The 21,033-nt window shown below is 43.7% G+C and overlaps 1 protein-coding gene across 2 annotated transcripts in view; it reads left to right on the forward strand.

Moving 5' to 3' along the window:
- The first annotated feature begins 119 nt into the window (after positions 1-119).
- elavl4 (ELAV like neuron-specific RNA binding protein 4) overlaps positions 120-21,033 on the forward strand; it is a 71,718-nt gene continuing 50,804 nt past the window's right edge. For both annotated transcript variants that reach the window (XM_071920474.1, XM_071920472.1), the window contains exons 1-2: positions 120-167; positions 865-1,005. In XM_071920474.1, coding sequence (XP_071776575.1) covers positions 120-167; positions 865-1,005 — 189 coding nt within the window. The remainder of the gene's footprint in view (positions 168-864; positions 1,006-21,033) is intronic.

Here is a 21,033-nt window from a genome sequence, read left to right on the forward strand (position 1 = left end):
TGTGTTCCTGGGACTGACTCCCAACCGTAGAAAGAGCAAGGGAGGAAAGAACTGAAGGGGAGACTGGTAGAAAATCCGAAAAAAAAAAAGGACAGAAAGAAAAAGCACTGAATTTGAAGATGTTCGAAATAAGCCGAACACTCAACGCTGCTTTGTTGAGCAATGAGGTAAAGACATTTGGATTTGTTATTTCTCCTCACCTCACCTGTGTATGTCTGCTGCCAACCATTCTGTGTCATGTGTGTTATTGTATGTCCGTGCGTGTGCGTGTCTGTGCATTTCTGTATGCTCATAGCCAGGCGACAGAGGGGATGATTGATAACAGCAACGGTTTAGTATATTACACCGGCGCGATGGTCGGTACGGAGAAAAAAGGACTGCTACGCTTCTCACACTCATCCTGGCTTGTAGTAACAAATGGAGAGCTATAGGACCCAGGCTGTTCCAATGTGACACCCGCTACTTTATATCCCCCTATTCTAACAAAAGCAAGGTAGCTATCAAACCTAGGCTTGCTTGTGAAATTGCCCACCCGGGGCTAAAATTGTATGTGTGCCTACATGTGCACGTATGTCTGCAAGCGCGAGTGCGTGTTTGTGTGTGTGTGTGTGTGTGTGTGTGTGTGTGTGTGTTCACACATGCATTTGTGTGAGAGCATAGTGTTCTGTAATCCCCCTCTACGTCCTCTTTCTTCCTGTTTCCCCCCCCCCCACTCCCTCTTCTGTCCTTTACCATTCTCTCTCTGTCCTTCCTACCTGCTGTTATCTGTTCTCCTTCCCTTCTCCCCCCCCTCCCCTCCCCCTCTCTCTCTCTCCTCCCCTCTCCTCCTGTGTCTGTGTATGAGTGTGTGTGTTCTGTGAGCAGCATCTCAAGATGATGGCGAGGTACGGGCAGCTCTCGGGACTAGCAGCCAGTGGCGCGGGCTCCGTCCCCGAGACGCACTCGCCGCTATTTCCCAGGGATCTCCTGTCATCGCCAGCCCAGATGGGCTACAGGTCACCCCTGGTAAGAGGATAGACAGACCAATATATCTCCATCTCTTTAATGAACACACAGGCGAGCATAATAAGCAAGGAAGCAGGGAAAAGCAGAGAGAGGGAGTCAGTGTGTGTGTGTGTGTGTTCGTCTGTGTGTCTGTGTGTGTTTGTGAGGAAGAGAGCGAAAGGGCAGAAAGAGAGCAAATCAATTGTGGGATCCTGCCTGTATCCCCAATGGATTGTATTAGTAAATATTTACATTGTTATGTTTGTTCAATTACGGCCGCCTACTCTGTCTTTAGCCTCTGCCAGTCAGTCTGTTATCATGGGAATTAGAGGTGTGTGTGTGTGTGTGTGTGTGTGTGTGTTTGTGAGCGTACGTGTGCGTGCATGCATGTGTGTGTTTGTGTGGGTAATATATTTTACGTTCACTCTATTTTGTGCAGTTTGTCAGTGTCTGCGGTATTTGGATTTGGAGTTTGTATTTGCCTCTTGATGATGAATTTACTTTTATGATAAATGAATTAAGTAGCAGTACATATTCCTTTCTACCGTTTTGAAACTTGTGAAAATATTTATGTGTGTAGGCCCAGAAAAACTTTTTTTTTTTCAATATCATTAGGAGATGTACAGTTGTACAAGATGACACATTTCAAATGACATTTGATCGTGAATGTCGATCCACTAATAACAAAACCACTTGAGTCATTTGCCAGGCCGCATTAGCAGAGACAGCAGGAGCGGCGTAGATAGATGGGATATTTTGCACTGGAGTCAACATTACTCTGCCATTTACATAGGAAAGATTAGTTCAAGGGGAAGGGAAGGAGAGAGAAAAAGGGGCATGAGAAAACCCTGAGCGTTTAGGCAAAAGCGTTGTGAGAAAATCCCTGACTCGCCGCATTAAAGCGACATGAAGCTGTGGGTGTCTAATCCGCTGTGGGCTCTTCATTGGTTCGGCTCCCCTTCAAACTGGCTCAGATCCACACCCCAGAGCCTCCCGGAAGCCTTCACAAACCACTGTCATGCTGCTGACTGTACCCAGGGGTTTCCGTCGACTGTATGCAAATGCAAGGGGGGGATAAGGGGTAAAATACGTCCGTGAGGAGTTGGGCTTCAAAAACGTTTTTCGGTTTTGCTTTGAATTCTTACAAGAGTTCAAAGACGTCTGTCCAATGTTTTGTTGTGATTATACGCCACACAAAATTACTGTATTTCCCATTGCCCATTTGTAGACACAGAATATTGTTATCTGCTTTTTGCATAAAGCTGGCGGACCACAAATTATTTGTTGGAACCAGAAGTAGTAATTAGCTGAGTTTATTATATAAATTTGATTGACGTCATGTCAACATATTTTTGAGCGTCTTATCAGCGGTGATGAGAATTTGATGTTATTACTTAACTAGTCGATTCCAGGGTGCGACATCCGATCAGATGACTAGCGGTAAATGAAATTTAACAGCATAGAGTAGAAATGAAACAAAAAAATGAGTATGTATAAATCAAAAAGGATTCAAAACCTTTTTCTGAATAACTTTACTGCCTTGTGACTATGAGGTACATAATACACAGTTACATTGCCAGCAAAACGGTTTAGCAACACATTATTTTGTGGTTTTGCACATTTGTAGTGAATATGTGTGGCTGGTGATGAGGCGTGTCCCTGTGAGTGTGTGTGTGTGTGTGTGTGTGTGCGTGTGCGTGTGCGCATGTGTGTGTGTGTGTGTGTGCATGTGTGTGTGTGTGTGTGATTACCCTGGTTAAAAAAGACCATCGTTATGGTGATTAATGGTGCCTTCATTAAGCACAGCGAGATCATTTGCATACATTAGATAAATGTGCTGGAAGATTCTAGTGGCTTTAGTGTGTAAAGCCTGGAAAGCAGCATTGCATTTTTTACCTTGGCGATTTCAAACGGAAATGCAATTGCAAAACGGGAGCAAAACATTTGCTCTCTTGCTTCTGTGAATGTTTATGTATCAAAAATGGTGTAAATATTATATGTTTTCACCAAACATATGGTTATTTTATCTCTGACTATTGTGTAACATTACCAATTGGAATTAAGTACATGTGCAATATATTTCCATTTAATGTACAGCTGAAATAAATCAGCTCGGTAAAGAGACAACAGATAAATGAAGGCTTAGTTGAATGATGGAACACTGCATAAATAAATGAATAAAGAGCTAAATGGTTTCATCCTCCAACACTGTACTTGCCCGCAGCTAAGTTTACCATTACTTCTCCTGGCAACACTGTGTGTTTAGTGTGTGTGTGTGTGTGTGTGTGTTTGTGTATGTTTTAGCATATGCCTGTTTGTGTGCGTGCGTGTTCCCATTTGTGCATTTTGGGTTTGTAGCTGTAGGACAGTGTGTTTAAATGAGCAACCAAACAATTATTAGGTAAATGCTGAACTCTGTCAGAAGCCAGGCAGAAGGGGGAGAGGTTCAGCATGCAATGATTGAGATTAGAACTGATATTTCTTTGTTCAAAATGAGCATCCGCAGTGTCAGGGCAACCTACAGCAAAAGGACGACCAGGAGATCTGAGCCGTGTCACCTCAGATAGAGAGGGTAAAATTAAAAGAGCGTGTGAGCCAACCCGAATTGCAAATGATTTCCTAATTCTGTCACTAAGATGTAATTTTCGAAAGCCCGTATCTAAGAACCTGCAGTGCGCCGTGCTGCAGAGCTGAATGTTGTTAATTTGTAGAAAGCTCCACTGATTACCCACTGCAGGCAGCTGCCGTTCTCTATGTGACACTAGGCTTTGTTTGGCAACTCCAATCTCTTCTGTTTCAACATTTAAAAAAAAAAAAGAGGGCTACATTTGCCTTCAAATCCGTCTGAGGAGGTTCATCATCACCACAACAACAAACAGGCAGAGAGGAGACAGGAGGAAGGAGAGAGGGGGAACATGGCACAGTAGCTGGCAAACGTATGTAGCTATACTGGCAGCCAGGAGATAGTTAGGGGTCATCTCTATTTCACAACAATGATTAGCTCCTTCCATCTGCCGCTCGCTGCATTTCCCCTTTCCTTGATTGCAGTGTTCTCTATAACCAGGAAATTAGTTCATTTATGCTCCACAACCCTGCCGTCGCCGAGGCACAAACAGGTGCAGCACACTCAACGACGCCACAGAGGGAAAAAGAGGCTCATACTGAGAGAGAGAGAGAGAGAGGGAGGGAGGGAGAGATGGAGAGATATGTGCAAAATACGGAGTCATCAACTGAGACAATAGAATCATACCTCAAATACAATGGTAGTTGATTAATACAGGACCGACAAAAACAAACATGGCAGTTGCTGTATTATATCTTACTAGCATGAACTACTAAATAATCTGATAAATGGCAATGAATCATCCTCAGATGGATTCAAAACGATCTACCCGAGTAAATAGAGATAGCAAAAGAGGGCAAAAAGAAATACATACATATCATGTGCTGCTGTTGGTGCCTAACTGAAAAGAAAGCAGCACTTTATATGGAGGTTTCAGGGACTCGCTCGGCCATCCGGGTCCAAGGAAGCTCAGAATACACACACACTATAGCGTATCTCACACTGAAGCAGGTTATGAATACACTTGCATGAATTTACAGGCGATATGATACGAACACAGACAGTGCAGCTTATAAAAATACATGATATAATCAAACCTATATGGTTTCTAGGACTGAATTAATTTTAGGGCTGTGTGTGTGTGTGTGTGCATCATGTCATGTTTGCTCTTGATATGAGCACATGTGGTGTGTCAGTTACAGGGGACACAGAGAGGCTGAGAGACACTGCGAGGGGGGCCTGAGGGGTGCAGATTTGTTGGAAGAGCTGTGTGTGTGTGTGTGTGTGTGTGTGTGTGTGTGCTGGCCACCAGTGCTGCAGGGAGGGCCTAGTGATCAGCAGCTGAGCCTGAGCCTGTGTCCCGCTGGGAGCCGTCACTGCAGAATGGAGCAGGTGTCTGCAGGCTCATGCACACACACACACACACACACACACACCAGGGTAAAGGAAAGTGAACTCTCTCTCACTTTCTCCCCCCTTTTCTCTCTCTTTCTCCCTCTCTATGAGTCTTTTTTTTTTTTACACACTCAACCCTGCAATTTACCCTGTCTGCAGGGGGCATTTTCGTGTGTATTTCTTCACACATTACCATGTTTTTGATCATTAGTTATTTTTCATGACCATTGTCCCTGTAGACGAGACATGAGAAAGGCTGGATGTGGACGTGATCCATAAACAATAGTCTGTCCCCAGGAGAGCCAGCTGCAACCAACACAAACGCCCACGCCCAGCCAAAGGTCACCTTCCTGTGTTCAGGCACTTTGACCTGGAAGTAACGACCTGTAATTTCACCCGTATAACGGCAAATGGCAGGGCTCAGGGGTTCTGAGTGGAGTCGGCTCGCTGCTAGTCTCGGTGCACGCACTGTATTCATGTACGTGACAGGAGAGCGGTAATCCACTGATTGTGTTGCTTTGACAAACAAACATTGAGTAATTATAGTTGGGCGAAAGTCTTTGCTGTGGAATAAGTGTTTGAAGACTGCCGAGCCAAAAATAGAAAAACTAAAGCGCGTACAACTCACATCATGCACATACACAATTAATACGACGTATGCGGTAGTGGAGTATATATCCATGGTGGGCCTGTGAATTCTACTGCAGTTTTACCTCAAGTCAGTGGGTACAGTTATACAGTTCAATAGGTTGAATAAACAAAATAATCTAGGCTCCTGCTGTTCATTTGTCTTCTTTAGCTCAAAAAAAAAAAAAAAAAATCCCAGGGCTGCTCTTTTGCTCGGTAGAAGAAAGCATTTAATTTCTGAGACAAATTTGTTGCCTCTCTTGGACACTGTTTCATATCCAGCTGCAGTTATTTCATGCCTCTGAAAAGGATAAATAGAAAGAGGACAATGAAGCAAACAAGGACAGAGAGAAAATTGTATTGTGTCTTCAATATTGTGAAGTGTTGTATCTTCATGTAGCGTTATTTGCAAATGTTGAAATTAACAGTTAAATGATATAGGGAACACCCCGCTGCTGCTACTTGTTAGTGAAGTCATACTGTGAAATTTTCGATTAGGTCTAATGTTATTTTAGGCAGTCTAACATAAGATTCCATTTTAAGAGCAGCCCGAGGTGTATGCATTGAAATATGAAACACAAGTACCGGTAAAAAACAAACAAGCGTTATGGCAGATTTACTGAATTCCATTATAAAGATGATATTCGGATCTAAACGTACGTATATACATCAGCCTTACAAACCTTGACAAAAGAGGTATTAGGCATGTGCAAGCCTTTACTGACCTGTCTAAGTCCATGATAATCTGCCTCAGATGGCTCAGCTCGCAATCATCTCCCTGACACGATACACACATTCATCATGCAAGCAAAATCTTCTCACAAAATGAACAAAAATACATTTATAGATTATGCCCTTTGTAAACACCAATTTGAGATATCAATTGGAACAGACACCCCTTTTGTGAGTGAAGACTCCTGACCAGACATTATCTGGCAGCCATTTTAAGAGCAGGGATGCGAGGAAATGTGGCTTATTGCTCCCAGCCCGGCGCCTGATGCCGAGCTGACAAACGTTCCCGATACTTGAGTGATCGTGTGCGTCTAGAATCCTGGCATGTTGATGAACAACACTGTTTTTTCTCCACTCAGAATTGATAGTTTCAAAGCCAATGCCTTTTTATCGATTCGCTAATTGCTGGGGAGGCAAAGTGTCTGCTGTTACCATGAATAAATGATGTGTGGCTGACGTGTGCATTAGCGCCGAGGAGTGACCGGTGAAGTTGCAGTAGCTAGCCATTAGCTCCACCGTGATGTAGCTAGTCGACAGGCTCTGCGCATAGTGTATGAAGCTAAGGTGGTTTTAAATGTGTGAAGCTGGTGATAGATTTTTTCTCAGATCAATTGATTAGCCTCAGAATGGCTGCTATTCATGCAAGGCCAGCTAAATGAAGCTAAGATATTGGAAATACATTAAAAAAAAAAGCTACAGGCATTTTGTCCGGTCTGCTGTTATGCTAGGTAAGCATTAGCTTTTGAGAGGGGATGCTAACAGTAAGAGGTTTTCTACACATCACCTGGGTAAGATGCAGCAACAGCATCATCAGTCCTGCTCGCTCTCCAGTCCCATTAATAATAAATGTATTCTAACAGCAGCATTCAGGTTTAAACGGTTTACCATGGAGTCTGCCCTGCGCCGGGACATTAGTGACGAGGCTGTAAAGTAACCTAATTTACAGGAATAGAAATATACAGTATTTTTGCATGGAAATTATTTCTCTAGGTGGGCCTATTCTCCTTATCTCCTCCTTTCTCTACCTTTGTGTCTGCAATATTAAGTTTCCCTGCCTTGGCGCAGTTTAAGGTGTGTGTGTGTGTGTGTGAGAGAGACAGAGAGAGACTGAGAGAGACAGACAGACAAAGAGAGAGAGAGAGCAACGTATGTACATCTAAGAACTCAAACAATTCGATCAAAAATGGCTTATACCATATGTTTACAGAGTATATAATAATTTTGCTTATTGGAAAAAACATTTCTTAGTGTTTCCTATTAAAGAAATGATAACTTTTCTTTCTCCTCAATCGGCTAAATGGTTCGACAACACAAATTAATTGAAACAAGTCTCCAAGCGTGTAGGCATTTAAACTGAAACCCGGTGGAGTTATTCTTGTTGTGCGCTGCCCGCTTGCTTTTCTTCAAGCATGAGAAAGAGCGGTTAAGCATGAAGTGACATTTCGAGAGCTGGATTTGTGCAGCATGGGCATGTTTCGGTCCATAGTGCCGTGGGCCAACCCTGTGAAGGACTGTGGATGCGTCTCATTCCAAAAAGGTTATTCCCTATCAAAAGCCCTAGTTCAGCCATTTACACAAATCTGATAGTACTAGATAAGTTTTATACGTCACGGTAGATAGCAGGTGGTGTTTCTATGCCTTACATTTGTCCCATCACCTGAGGTCTGATGAGGAGATTCCCTAAGGATAGAAAGGAGGGGCCATATTTTTGGAGTGAGATGCATGACTGCAGAAACTATGCAAATAAATAAAAAATAGAAATAAAAAGGCCCAGGCAGTGAGCAGTGGTCAAAAGAATCTCCCGTGGGTGGCTGTGTGTGCTTATGCTAGTGTGTGTGTGTGTGTGTGTGCATCCAGTGGGGGGGTGTCGTGATTAAAGCCTCCGCCAGATGGACCACAGCGGTCACCCTGCAAGCATGGATGTACCCCGACCGGGATCAAACGCAAACCGGGCTGCCGCCCCCACAGCCCCACAGCCCCAAAGCCCACCGCAACACGCCATGAGCAACCGACCCACCACACTGCAGCCTGGCCACTACTTAATCTCACACAGGTAGAGTCATCCAGATTAGATTAGAGCAGAACGGAAGAGAACAAAGGAGGAAAGATCAAAATAGAGCAGCATTTGTTTCCTACAGTTGTAGGAAACAAATGCTGCTCCTCCAAATGCTGCTCCTCCGATAGCTAATCTAGTCATCATGACAATCTTTGAGACTCGAGAAACTCCAAATGTATTTTATTAATTATTATTAAAACGTATTAATTGCTGGCAAAACAACTGACCTCAATCACATAATAGCAATTATATATACTTTACATTAATGGCAATCAACAGCAAAACTGAACTCCATGGTCAGTCTGTGTGATGCCAGTCTGCAGTAGCGGATGCAGGCTGAAGTTGAATGTCACCCCAAGCTGCGGACCGCTCTGTTGTCCAAATGGACACTAATCCACCAGAGTCCTGTTGAGAATACACCCTCAGTGCCAGGACGCATGCCAGACTCAACAGCCAATGCATAGCTAAGCCTCTCTGGGCACCTCCACAAACCTCCTCTCATTTGTGTTAGGCTTCAGACGAAGAGACCCACCACTATCTCTCCCGCAAAAAAACAATATCAGTGTGTTTACTTAATAGAAAAGTGTGAAATAAATCAATGTGTTGTGGCTTACATTTAAAAAAATACCTAAAATTTCTTGTTGTATTTTATGACGTCTGTTACTAATGGATCAGAGAGAGTATTAATCAAAAGTATAGGACAAAAACAGTCATCTCAGCAGAATCCTGAATTAAAGCCTCCCCAAAAGACAGCAGCGTGTTTCTGTAGAGTTTACATACAGATTGAGCAGGCCTTCACTCCCTATTCCACAGATAGAGACAGAGCGTTTGGCCTCAGCTTTCAGACAGCCCCTGTCACATCTCTGCAGTCTGCAAAGCTCCATCCATACCAAACAGCTTTGAGTTGAAGGGGAAGACAAGCGGCTGTGACAAATGCAGCACAGCCTTGTTCCGGGATCAGCATGAAGAATTCATTTCTGATCTGAGGAGTTTCTACCGGGGAGAGTGACATAGGCAGGGGTTAAGTTGACTGTGGATCATGCCCAGTGACACGGAGGGAAGGGGATAAAGGAGGAAAGCTCCAGCTAGATTAGTTAAGATTTCCCCAAAATGCTTGTCTTTAATATATCTTAACATAACATATGCCATTTGGGGGAAGCTTTTTTTTCCCCTAAGTGCCTTGCGGTACCAGGAGTGCACATATTTTTAGCATGGCAAGCCCTGGTGGGATTTAGATGTTGATAGTTTTTCCAAATAGAAAGATTATCCAAAGCAAATATGTCAGCGCTTTTGCTCAGAATCAACACCAGGAACTCTTAACTCAAAGCATTCAGCCACAACTCATTTTAATCATTAATAATTAATGTTGAGTTTTCAGTCATCATCTCAACATTTTTACCTCCGCTATGGGGTTATGTTTTCATCCCTTTTAGTTTGTTGATCTGTCTGTCAGCAGGATATCTCAAAATCTTATGAACAGATTTATATGAAATATAGATCTTGGGATAAGGAACATTTGATTTTGGTGGTGACCCATATCTGGGATTTCCGCCATGAGACAATTGTTGTTTTTTAGCCACATCTATGAAACTGACTTCATTCCAAATCCTAAGGGAATGTTTTCAGGGTCAAGAAATCAATTTAACTTAAAAATTAAGCAATAGGAATGATGTCTTTGGGTGTAACAGCAAGTTGGAGAATCGTTCACTGCTGGCGGAGGTTTGCGCTCTCCGAATGCCTTCTAGTGTTAACATTAGAAACAAACAACAAAAGTCAACCGAGTCCAAACTGTCCCTTCTTGCCTGGATACAGTAGCGTTGTGTTAATGGCTGTCTGGTGTCTGGGAGTCAGTAAGTGATGCTGAGTTTGTCACTGGGCAGGGAGACAGGCAAGTCGGAGGCTCTGACACCCATTTGTTGATTGTTACCGGCGGAGGGTGGACACCTGCCAGGGGAGAGGCGATCATCAATCTGAGTAGCACAGCTAGATGCTACTGCTGCCAGAACTTCAATACAGCAACTAAATGGATACTTCAAGGGCAAATCAAAAAGAGCCCAAGTAAGCCGCCGCATACTGAGGAGAGTATGGTCTAGGCGATTAAATCTATTAGGCTCTTCTAGTGCTGTGGTGCTCTGTATTGAAATCAGCCCAGCCTGATGAGTGCTGCATTGTTCCCCATGCCTCTGTTATAATGCTGTTATTCCACTTTGCTAGTTATTTTGTCCTCTATTATGGTGCTGTTACATATTATACAGTGTAATGGAGATAATTCAGTCTCAGGGTGTGTTTTATGTTGGTTATTTTAACAAAATCACTAGCGGCTGTGACTGAGATCAGTTTTGCTGCAGAATACAAGTTCTTTTCGAACCTTCTGCTAATAACCAAGGTATTTTCTTGGTACACTTTCAGGTGACACCTTGGCTGGCATCTTCACTTCTCCTCTTTTAAATAGAAGTCTTATTATGCAGAGTGAAACATGAGACAGGTGTTGAGACACTGCGTCTGACAGTTAACAAGACTCAAACTGAGAGCACCCACAATTATCACTGTCTGCACACTGCATATTCAAACCTGCTATAGTGTGTTTGCTATTCTTTGCCTGCTCATTCACACTTGTTATCCGGTATACTATGAACTGCTACAAAAGTGCATTGTGTATGTACAGTAAAATGCTAGCAGTAAACTTTGAGCTTCAACACAAATCGGAGGAACAGTTACTTGTAATTTTTCAGGGCGTGGCATAGATACAGCATAGTGAGTGAGTGTGTGTGTGTGTGTGTGCCGTTGTGTTTTCAAGAGAACGGAAGTGAGTAAGAGAAAACAAGAGCGGTAGTAGAGGGAACAAAGATAGAAGGTGCATTTGAGAAGATCTATAAAATCCTTTGTTGAAATTCAAGTCAGTCAGCAGCCCTTAATGTGGACTGATGATCATTTGCATCAGCAGAAAAAAAAAAAAAAAAAGAAAAAACTCCACAGCGTGTAGTTAATCCATGAAGGTCTGTGAGTGGGAGGAGTTTAGGGTGGAGAAGCAGGGCAGAATGGAGGGCAGGAGGAGTTCATGACAATTAGCCAGCTCTCTGCTCTCTGCATTAGCAGGCTGTAAGCACAGGCTGAAGCGTTCTGCTGGGGCCCGGCCGCTTAAGCTTCGGCTGTACGGCAGTCACAGTGTCAGACCATGACGCACCCCAGGAACCCAAAGGCTGTGTGCGTATGTGTGTGCGTGCGTGTATACCTCTGCGTATGTGTGTGCGTGTGTGTGAGTGTGTGTGTGTGTGTGAGCCAGAGCCAATCAATGAGATGGGGTTTCACATTGCTGACTGCATGGCTGGCTGTCCTGGGCTAAAGCCACAAAAGCTTTTTAACTTTCAAAACTGTAGAGGAGGGAAGAAATATCATTTACCTCCTCAAAAAAAGTTTAGCATCAACAGAAAGGCCAAATAATGCGTCCAATCAATGCTGTGCACTTTTATTTCCGTGCAAAGTCGGACAAAATGGCAATGCAATTAAAATAATATCCCAAAAGATTACGCAAGTCTTTTGTTACTCCTTACCCCTAATTACTCCTTTGACATTTTTTACAATAATGCTTCATTCATTGCTGTATTGCATTTAATTGACACACCAACACACACATTGTCTTACCCTGAGTGTGTTTATAAAGGGAAAGGCCAAACCCACAGGAAAGCTACACTGCAGTATCTGCGACGTCCAGGCTGTAAAGTGTCTCAGCATGGATGCCCTTGCTAGAATATCTCAAACCACTCCCTCCATCTGTCCATACACAACATTATAATGCACAGTGTGTTCTCTTAACTAGGACATGGCAGCAACATGGTTCCATCCTCGGTATGTGTCTGTGTAGCGTAACTGTACGCAGACGCCCTCCATATCACAAAACTGGGAAGAGCAGGTTGTGTTTATAGCTAATTTACTGAGTAGCGGCAGGCACTTTCATTGCTATATAAAACCATGGTCCTGTAGAACAATTTGGTGAAATAACACACCAGACAAGACAACTGTGAGAGAGTATTTTCACTTTCAAATCATATTCTCATTTAGAGAAAAGGTTATTTGGATCATATTTCGGAGGGAGAAAACAACCTCCTTATTTTCTCACTACATTGCCCTTTATGAGAAAAAAAAAAGGAAATTATCACCCTCCATTTTCACCCCTCACTTTACAGCCTCTACATGTCAACAGTTAAAAGTTGACGGCATTCAAAGAATAAAAACACAGCTGCCTTGTGATGCATTCATTACCATGGCTCTGATTTGCCATTCTTTACAGTATGGGAATTAAAAAGTGACGATAAAAACATGGTTGGGAGGAGAATATTAGAGGCAGTGAGGTGGAGAATGGTTTTCCTGGCTCCAATCCAGCGCCTTTATGAAACTCAAAGGTCAGAGCAGGAGGATAAAAGAGGGATGGGAAACTGAGGGTTTGTAGCCTATACTATTCAGCTCCAAATTCTGGTTCTTTCTACTCTGGCAGAAAAGATACGGAGGGCCATAACAAAGAAAAATAGACAAAGATGCACTACTGTTTTAATCCATTCTCTTTGTGTTTCATTCTACTTTACTTCCCCTCTCTTGTATTACATACAGTATGATCTGGACAAATCTCCAGCGTTACACCCAGACTGCAAGTACCAGCATATTCTATTCTATCTGAAACAATAGCAAGCTTGTTAAGCCCATCTTCCCCTGTGTCCGTGTGTGTGTGTGTGTGTCTGTGTGTGTGCATCCACGTGTGTATTTTGTGTGTGTGTGCGTGTGTGTGTGTGCACCTCAGTCCTGCTCAGGCCTAATTGAAGGCGTAGCGAGGGTTCTCATTAGTATGTCAGGCACATGGTTCTGCACCGGCACCTTGCTACGCTAGCTAGCTAGCTGTAGCTAACCAGACAGGTGGAGAGGTCAGAGGTGAAGTGGAGTGGCTGGGGGGCTTCAGTTCAACGCTCTCTCTCTCTTTTTTTTTTCTCCAATTTTCTCTTTTCCTACTGTTTTTTTTATTCTTCAGTGTATTCATGTGGGGGCTCATTTGTGTGGCTGCCAGAGTGAGTGGTTGAAATGCGTTGCTGTCCCTCACGATTCACAGTATATACAGTAAATACACTTAAATGTAAGTGCACTATTGTACTGTACATATACTATACCATGTGTGCATAATGTGCAATTATAGTACATTATATGAGAGTGTATACACAGGAGCTTTACACAGTTTCGCAGAGCAAAGGCCTATATAAAAAAAACTAAAGATCTATAGCCTGCAGTAGCTTTATAACCATAGTTTAACATACCACCTGAGGCGTGTAACCCATTGACAAATATTTGCATGTGATTGTACATATTTTAGCAAGAACACTGCCAGTATTTATACCTTACCCTAGTTGTTAGATGTGCTGAATAAGGTAGTTCCTATATCAGGGTTTGTCTTGAGCTGGGAGGAACAGAGAAATCCCACTGGGGTTAATGGACTTCCACCAGTTACATTAGCTCTGCCAGGCCTCACACAGCCTTGCACTAATTGAATCAAACCAGCATGAGAATGAGAGATGACTTGATGACTGCCTCTCACTGCTGTGTTGAACACAAAGGAAATAGTATGATTATGTGTTGGGAAACTGATGATGTTTTGAGCTCTTGTCTGGCAACAGGAAGATATTACAGTGTAAGAGCATTTTCTACAATGTCAGTAATGTGAGGGTATACAGTATGTTCGCATCTATTAAGTGCCCGCATATGTGAGAGCATTCAGTATGTGAGGAAGAGCGTGAGTGTACAGTATGCGTGTGTGTGTGTGTGTGTGTGCACGTGAATGTTCTAATGTATGTCTGTGTGCGTATGTGTGTATCTTGTGCGCATGCATGTGTGTCAGCATGTGCATTTGTGTGTTTGTGAGTGCATGCATGGGCGTGTGCATGTATACGTGTGTTTGCCAATATGTGAAAGTGCACGGCCAAGTGCTGCCGCCTGCCAGGTAACTGAGTTACAGGATGCAAGAGCTCCCTCTTCTTGTCTGTCTGAGATAGGGGCCAGCTGGAGAAAATCAACTCCAGACAACAGCTTTGCTGCCGGGCACTGATGATCAGCTTTTGTTAAATATTCATAACTAAAATACTATAGTGAAGATTATAATGTGTCAGAATAAACAAGGGATAAAGATGTCAAACAAGTCCTAATTTGATAGTAAGTTGGCTTTGCAAAATTAATGTGTGATTAAATAACCTACAGTGAGATCTTAATGATTGCAAAACACTACACCTGAGGTTGTGTGGCCTAACACTATTTTAAAATAGGCATCTGTTTTGAAGGTGGCATTTTGGTTGGTGTGTGGATAGGACCCCTGAGTAGGATTATTAACCCCTCAGTGGGTTTTTGTCAAGGATGGAGGAGAAAAGCATTGCTGATGCTGGTTGTTTTCAGCTGCAGAGTGAAGGTCTACATATGGCTTGAGGACAGGGGGAAAAGACAAACACTGCAGCAGCAATGCAGATAACCTGCCTTTGAATGCGTGCGTAATGTCAAAAAGAGATGTAGGACCGCGCCTGTAGACCACTGCAGTGGCTTTAAATTGTTGTAACTTCGTGTATGAAGGGAGGGGAGGGGTGTGTCTGTAAGGAGTGGACGGATTTTCTGCGTGTTTATTATAGTGTGAGATGTGAGATTTTGACTGTAGGGCGGGGTTAATTATATTCACCTGAAGTTCTTACTAGCATCCTTCATCGTTCCCCATGGTCCTTTCCTACTCCCTCTGTCGTGGACCACACGAGCCCGCCTCCGCCACTCGCATCCGCGAGCGCACCGCCCCGTCCGTGCCTCCCGCAGCCAATGAGAAGCTGCGCGCGAGGTGACTGGATATTCCATAAATGGCTTGTTAGGGAAAGGAGGGGGGTGTTTGCTCTGTCCTTTTTCGTTTAAGGGGAATATCTTATCCCGTCGTGTTGTTTTGTTTTAGTTTTTTTTCCCGAGCCCGTGTGTTTCTTTTCTGCCACGGCGTCCCACGGCTGCAAGGTTTCAGTTCCTCCACACCCACGGCTTCGCTTTTTTTTGGCTCCGGTAGACTCACCACTACGCCGGTTCATTCATCCACTCCTACACGCCGCCGCTGCTCCATCCGATTGTCCTTGCTGACTGACGAGGGCTGACTGGCTTACAGTCTACCGTCAATTTCTCCGCCGAGAATACCGTTACCGCCCGTAGCATCAACAGCTTGAATCAAGAATGGTCATGGTGAGTGGAAAGCATAGGAGACATGTTTTCTGTAATTTAAGATGATTTATGTATTGTGCCTACAATCTGGAGCCAGTTGGTCTCACCTATAGACTACCGCAGCAGGCAGACAGGTAACGTTACGGTGTCAGCCCGGTTAACAAACATACTGATTTGTTTTGCCTATACGGGTAGCTGCACATGTCCTATACTAGCCTACATCTCTGCGGAAGGGCACAGCTGCATATTCTACATGTGTTTTCACTAACGGCATATAAATAATACCAAAAAAAAAGAGTTAAATATAGCCTATTTATAGGATACACCTGCCTGGACAGGTGTGTGCCTGAGAGTGTGCCCACGCTTTTGTATGCGTGCACGTTTTGACTGGGCATTGAAACAACTGAACATTGTAAAGTATAAACATAAAAAAACAATAATTTCTGTTTTTAATCAAATTATGCAGGGTGGTGTTTTATTTTGAAGCTGATAGATGTAAGCTAGCTGAGTCTACAGTCATATTTGGAGAAAAAAATTTAACTAAATCAAGGCCGATCTGGAATTCCTTAAAGACATTAATCATAGTATTTAGTATTTTGTAAGACCAAAGCATTAATCAGTCATTACATAATGTATGTGTGTGTGTGTGTGTGTGTGTGAGAGAGAGAGAGAGAGAGAGAGGGACAGAGTGAGATAGAATCTGTATACACAGTGATGTAAATGTACAGGGGATTTTAACATGCACCCAGTAATAGCTAATTTATATACACAGTGCTGCGCAGGCATCCTATTACCATAGTGCCTGAGGCTGCAATCACTCTCCTAGAGCTCTGCTCCGCACTGCTCTGCCCGGCTCACTCAAGCAGAGACCTCAGCAGCGATTGATTGCTTTGCTGGGATTCAGAAAGCCTTTTCTCTGCCAAGCCAGGCTGAGGCTGGCGTGTGCCGACGAGGGCTTAGAGCCAGCCAGAGAGCGAAGGTGTTAACACTGAAGGAGGGGGAGGAGAGGCCGAGGGCTGACAGGCAAGCTGAGAAGCCAATCGCAGACTCTGACAGAGGGGTAGGGGGGAGAGTGGGCGGGCTCTGACCTTCCAGCTGAGCAGGCGACTGGGCGGATGGCTGTGGGAAGGAGGGAGGGAGCGGAGAGGGAGGGCTGGAGGAGGGAGGGAGGGTTGCTGCAGCCCAACACTCTCCTATCCAACCTCACCATTCTCCTCTCAGCATCTGTGGAAGAAGGCGATGCCTGCTCTCTACGCCACCAGCACGCTGCTGTCTGCTCGCTGCTAAGACTCAGACACAAACAGAAAGAGAGGCAGAGAGTGAGAAAGAGACAGAAAAATAAATAGAAAGCTCCAGAGGAGACTGAGACAGAGAGAGAGTAAAAGAAAGAGTAGGGGATTTTTTTTGCTGAGGCGTTGCTGCTGCTGTTGTGTGTGTGTGTGGAGAGAGAGAGAGAGAGACAACGGCCGGCGGCTCCCAAATGGAGTGGAATGGGTTTAAGATGGTAAGGAAGAAGGCTGCAGGCAGCCTGCCACTATACTCCGCTGTACATTGTTAACCATGCTTTTAATTTGGGCAGCCAGCAGTGGCTAGAGTAGTAGATTAGTTGTAGTGGTAGATATACTACCACCCACAGTCAGTATCTATTCTATTCTGTCCTATTCTTTTACAGGCAATATAGTGACACTATTAGTGGCAAATGCACTGTTTGTTGCATAGAGTATTTAGTTACTTCGTACAGTGTGGAAAGATACAGTGGAGGGTTAGACTGGCAAGGTTTGTAGGCAGGATGTGAGGCAGATGGAGGGACGGAGCCAGATATCATGCTAATGGGAGAGGTGTGGAGGCAGGGGTAGAGGTAAGGAGAGATGGAGAGAGGGACGGAAGGAGGGAGGGGTTAAATCGGGGAACAGCACCCATTTTATGGTGAAGACGGGGGTGTAGGAATCCCCCCCTTTCCCTGTCTTTGCACCACTCTGAAATATTTACCTGCGTGTAGTACCGCAGCAGAGGTAGAATGCACATTGTTGATGCTGAATGTACCGTCAAATGGTAGGGGAACTGGACTTTTGTGGATTTGATATTAATTTATGCAAAGTACTGCATGTTAATCATATGAGTAGACATGTTATTTGTCACGCTGCTTGTGTACATAATGCGAGTGTGTGTGTTTGTGTACATGTGTTGTGCCAGAGCCAGAGAAAGATGGAGTAGGTGTGTTTGGGTTATGCGCATGCCTGAATTACAATACATTTCCATGCTGTGCAGTCTCCAAGTCTCAAGCTCACTGCTCGCATAGTGAATGTGTCTGTGTGTGGTGTGTGTGTGTCTGTGTGAGTGTGTGTCTGCATGAGAGAGATTGTTGTAAGGTATCTAAGTACTCTGCCTCCTTCAGCTTCCAGAGTCTCACTTTTACTTTGCATCCATCTATCCATAACTGCCAAGTGGCAGGGCAGTTGACTAACAAAACTAGTAATCACATTTTTTCCCTACAATCCTTTAGAAACAGTTTCCCCAAAGCTCTACAGTTTATATTCATTGTAGACACTGCGTCACCGTTACGGCTACACAGTCAACACCATTATTTTACATTCTAGAGGCATCCGTCTGTTTTCAAAATGGTGCTCTTGCCATTAACAAAGCGGACTGATTCACTTTTGTATTAGCATCAAGAACGTTGGGAGCATTATTCATTTGTCGGCGAGTAAATGTTTGATTGTTTGCGTGCTGGCTTCTTTCCCTCGCATGCAATCAAAATGCTAATTGAAACGAAGGCGATTCCCCAGCTTGGTGACAAGGCTAGTGACGCTAGCTAGCACCCCATTTCCCTGGACACTCGGTGCTAGCAGCCTAGTGTAGAATAGATAGAGGGGCTTGGCAGGAACACAGGACTGAAGGAGACAGAGAGCGTATGGGGGAACGACGAGGAGGAAGAAAGAGGGGCCGGGTGTGAACAGGGAGAGAGATATACAATCAGATGGGGAGAAATAGTATGTATGTACGACTGGAGATGGGAGTGACAGGGGGAGAAAGAAAGGGACGTGAAAGGAGAATGAAAAGCAGCAGCGGGAGAGGGTGAAAGAGAGAGAGAGAGAGAGGCAGAGATAGTCGAATAGATTTCAGTATTAATGGTACAGATATTAGATATGAGTGTGCGCCACACCTTTGCAGCCCCCTGATGGGAGACAGTAGGGAACCTCGGCTCAGAGACAGGCCATCTTTTCACTGCACACACACACACACACACACACAGAGATACACACAAACACACAGTGACTCAGTTACCCTCAGGCAGAACACCATGATCCCTGTCCAGCCTCCCACCTTCCAGCTCCAAGGTTACACATCAATGCTAATAGGGTGGGGTGTGTGAGGAATTTATTAGCCACAATGCACTGACTGAATGTGTGTTAAATGATTTAAGTGCAACTGAAGATGGGAGAAACATCTCAATGAGATAGAGGTGAGGGGTGATACATATAGTTAATATATATGTTATATATTGTGCTTGGGTATTGCCATTACAATTCTGAGGAACGATTTCACAGACAGAAAATAAGAAACAGTGGATGTTAAACTAACAAAGAAATATAGGCAGAAAGGAATATTAATACATCAGTTAAATGATGTGTCAGCCTGTGCTGTTTTTGTATCTCTATGTTATCTCTTGTGTGTGTGTGTGTGTGTGTGTGTGTGTGTGTGTGTGTACGTGTGTGTGTGGGTGTGTGTGAGCCACTGTATCAGAGGGGGCAGTGCGACTGACGTGTGTCCAGATGCAGAGTGACATGGCTAACTAGAGCCTGATTAAACAGCAGACAAATGAAGAGAGAAAGAGACAGAAAAGAGGGAGGATGACTGGTACAGACAGAGGAACACTTGCCTCTTCATCTCCTGCTCCAATGTTTAAACATAGCTCTCTAGGATTTAGATGGGCGTGTCTTATGTTCTAAACAGAAAACAGACCTTTTTATATTTTTTGCACAATGCTTGGCTAACATTATGGAAAAAACAGATAGATCTTAGCATTAGCATGATAGAGGAATTTATGCTTAAACTATCTCTACTACCAACCCAATTCATCAGTTCCCTACTATATTAACTATAGGGCAGTTACATGGATAGTAATAAATAAACAAAACTTTAAAAATAGACCTTAAATGGTACAGAAAGTGCATTCCCAGGAAAGCAGTGTTTATTTTTTGTAATTTCCCACTAGCATATGACATTTTGCTGCAGTGAAATACATTTCTGAAACCGTTATATTATCCCCTACACCATTTGAAAACTCTTCCAATAAACTAACAAAGCTAACAGACTGAGGCAGACCACCGGACCAGTGCCCCTTTGAGATATTCATCACAGAAAAGCAAATTGTTAACATCCTGCTTTTACGTTCTTTCAGCTGCTCTCCCTGCCCCGGTGTGCTTATTTGCTTGTAGCGAGAGTTTTCAAAATGGTGTATGGCTCAGTTGATAGTTTTATTGAGCAGCAGACAGAAGTAAATTTCAGTGGAATTAATGCCCCTCCCCTCCATCCCACCCCCTGCAGTGGGTATGGTTTGCTATTTGCGAGTAGTTTCTCAGCAGGTAGTGTAGGTCTTATGTTGATGTGTATATGGTATGATGGGTAGAAGGATAAGATGTAAACAGCATATGAGTAAACAGCCTTTAGCGTTCCAGTGCTTTGTGTTTTGTGTGTATAGTCATGGTGTTGCTGCCGTTGATGTTGTTGATGCTGATGTTGACATGCAGCGGTGCCCTGCTGGACTCACACTGCAGTCCCAGCACATCCACAGTAATTAGCTAAGGCATGCTGAAATGCCAAACGGTCAAGTTGTTCTGTGTGTGTGTGTGTGTGTGTGTCAGTGTGTGTTGCACGGCTGTAGTTAATGTGCACATGGATGCATATAAATAACTAGTGGTTGTGTGTGTGTGTGTGTGTGTGCAGGCATCAAGTGTGTACCATACATGCCCTCTCACTAGCTTTATGAGAGGGATGTACAGTAGCAAGATGGGAACTGAGTCACATAGACACTAGTCAGTCAGCTAATTATGTGTTTACTGCCTTTACTTTGACCCCAGACTGTAATGAGGTTGAGAGTTGGATTCTTTAAATAGGCAGGTGATAGTGATGTGTAAGCCACAGAGATGAGCTGAGAGTCTAAGAGCATTCAGTTATTACTTTTGTTTATTGGGATTTCTCTCGGCACAATTGGGGGATTTTTCCAAGACTCTTCAGCAGTGTTTCTCTCAGGATTTTTTTTTCTTGGGAGGATGGAAAGGCCACTGATTTTTACACTGTGTAACACTAAAATTCTCCATTGAGCTCAATACAAATACAATTTCTCTAGACAGATTGATGGCTCCTCTCCACATATGCAGTGCTAAGGGAAAGACTGGTCCACAATAATATAAAAACAATTTGATCAATTAATGTGAATTCATTAAAAAAGACAAAAAAAGTACAC

Source organism: Centroberyx gerrardi, chromosome 9, assembly GCF_048128805.1.
Source record: "Centroberyx gerrardi isolate f3 chromosome 9, fCenGer3.hap1.cur.20231027, whole genome shotgun sequence".
Lineage (NCBI taxonomy): Eukaryota > Metazoa > Chordata > Actinopteri > Beryciformes > Berycidae > Centroberyx > Centroberyx gerrardi.